At 32.4% G+C, this 2,411-nt stretch overlaps 1 protein-coding gene across 1 annotated transcript; it reads left to right on the forward strand.

Annotated features, from left to right (window-relative positions):
- Positions 1-347: 347 nt before the first annotated feature.
- On the forward strand, positions 348-1,910 carry LOC111633016 (golgin subfamily A member 6-like protein 22; the record flags this gene model as incomplete). The annotated part of the gene is given in 1 exon segment (XM_023377539.1): positions 348-1,910. A coding segment is annotated over 1 exon segment (1,563 nt), but the record flags the coding sequence as incomplete, so codon positions are not given.
- Between the last annotated feature and the right edge of the window lie 501 nt (positions 1,911-2,411).

Raw genomic sequence — 2,411 nt, forward strand, 5'->3', positions numbered from 1 at the left:
CCTGTAGTAGTATACACTTAAAACAGTATTTACATCGTATTTATTTTGTATTCTTTAGCATAATTTAGTTATTGGAGATAAGTTTCTACTGTAAGAATTACAGTTATTATTATTTAAGTAATGCTAAGCTATGAAAGTAATATGAGAGGAAGGAAAAAAAGTAGTAGAAAAAAGGGAAAAAGAATAATGAAAAATAGGAGAAGACATGAAGAGAAGGATAAAGAAAAAGGAGAAAATTATGGAAAGAAGGAAAAGGAAAAGTACGAGAGGAAGAGAAGAGGAAAAGAATAGGGGAAAATTATGGGAANGGAAGGAAAAAAAGTAGTAGAAAAAAGGGAAAAAGAATAATGAAAAATAGGAGAAGACATGAAGAGAAGGATAAAGAAAAAGGAGAAAATTATGGAAAGAAGGAAAAGGAAAAGTACGAGAGGAAGAGAAGAGGAAAAGAATAGGGGAAAATTATGGGAAAAAGCAGAAAGAAAACAAAGGAAGAAAGAGAAAAGAAGGAAAATGGAAGACGAAGAGAGAGAAAAAGGAAGAAGGAGGAAGAGAAGAGGAAAAAGAATAGGAGAAAATTATGGGAAAAAAGCAGAAAGAAAACAAAGGAAGAAAGAGAAAAGAAGGAAAATGGAAGACGAAGAGAGAGAAAAAGGAAGAAGGAGGAAGAGAAGAGGAAAAAGAATAGGAGAAAATTATGGGAAAAAAGCAGAAAGAAAACAAAGGAAGAAAGAGAAAAGAAGGAAAATGGAAGACGAAGAGAGAGAAAAAGGAAGAAGGAGGAAGAGAAGAGGAAAAAGAATAGGAGAAAATTATGGGAAAAAAGCAGAAAGAAAACAAAGGAAGAAAGAGAAAAGAAGGAAAATGGAAGACGAAGAGAGAGAAAAAGGAAGAAGGAGGAAGAGAAGAGGAAAAAGAATAGGAGAAAATTATGGGAAAAAAGCAGAAAGAAAACAAAGGAAGAAAGAGAAAAGAAGGAAAATGGAAGACGAAGAGAGAGAAAAAGGAAGAAGGAGGAAGAGAAGAGGAAAAAGAATAGGAGAAAATTATGGGAAAAAAGCAGAAAGAAAACAAAGGAAGAAAGAGAAAAGAAGGAAAATGGAAGACGAAGAGAGAGAAAAAGGAAGAAGGAGGAAGAGAAGAGGAAAAAGAATAGGAGAAAATTATGGGAAAAAAGCAGAAAGAAAACAAAGGAAGAAAGAGAAAAGAAGGAAAATGGAAGACGAAGAGAGAGAAAAAGGAAGAAGGAGGAAGAGAAGAGGAAAAAGAATAGGAGAAAATTATGGGAAAAAAGCAGAAAGAAAACAAAGGAAGAAAGAGAAAAGAAGGAAAATGGAAGACGAAGAGAGAGAAAAAGGAAGAAGGAGGAAGAGAAGAGGAAAAAGAATAGGAGAAAATTATGGGAAAAAAGCAGAAAGAAAACAAAGGAAGAAAGAGAAAAGAAGGAAAATGGAAGACGAAGAGAGAGAAAAAGGAAGAAGGAGGAAGAGAAGAGGAAAAAGAATAGGAGAAAATTATGGGAAAAAAGCAGAAAGAAAACAAAGGAAGAAAGAGAAAAGAAGGAAAATGGAAGACGAAGAGAGAGAAAAAGGAAGAAGGAGGAAGAGAAGAGGAAAAAGAATAGGAGAAAATTATGGGAAAAAAGCAGAAAGAAAACAAAGGAAGAAAGAGAAAAGAAGGAAAATGGAAGACGAAGAGAGAGAAAAAGGAAGAAGGAGGAAGAGAAGAGGAAAAAGAATAGGAGAAAATTATGGGAAAAAAGCAGAAAGAAAACAAAGGAAGAAAGAGAAAAGAAGGAAAATGGAAGACGAAGAGAGAGAAAAAGGAAGAAGGAGGAAGAGAAGAGGAAAAAGAATAGGAGAAAATTATGGGAAAAAAGCAGAAAGAAAACAAAGGAAGAAAGAGAAAAGAAGGAAAATGGAAGACGAAGAGAGAGAAAAAGGAAGAAGGAGGAAGAGAAGAGGAAAAGAATAGGAGAAAATTATGGGAAAAAAGCAGAAAGAAAACAAAGAAAGGAAGAGAAAATGTGGAAGATGACAGACGGAAAGAGAGAAAAAGGAAGAAGAAGGAAGAGCAGAGAATTAATGGAAGAAGAGCGAATAGAGGAGAAGGACAGGAAGGAGAAAAAAAGTAGAAGAAGGAAAGAATAATCTTCAATTGCATATTTTTCGATAATCTCTTAGATAAAAGATTAATTTAATTTTTTACTGCTATTTTTCTTGATATTTTAGCCAAATTTAAAATCTATTCAAACATAAGTTACATATATTATTATTATTATTATTTATACCTATAAAAGTAGAGTACATTCGAGATATAATTAAAACAATTTATATCGCGATTTATAACTGTAATTTTAATAAATAGATTCATTAGGATATTAAATTTCCTTTGTTATTATAGTAGTAAATCAT

This window comes from Centruroides sculpturatus, unplaced genomic scaffold, assembly GCF_000671375.1.
Source record: "Centruroides sculpturatus isolate CEXI.00-Female unplaced genomic scaffold, Cexi_2.0 scaffold296, whole genome shotgun sequence".
Lineage (NCBI taxonomy): Eukaryota > Metazoa > Arthropoda > Arachnida > Scorpiones > Buthidae > Centruroides > Centruroides sculpturatus.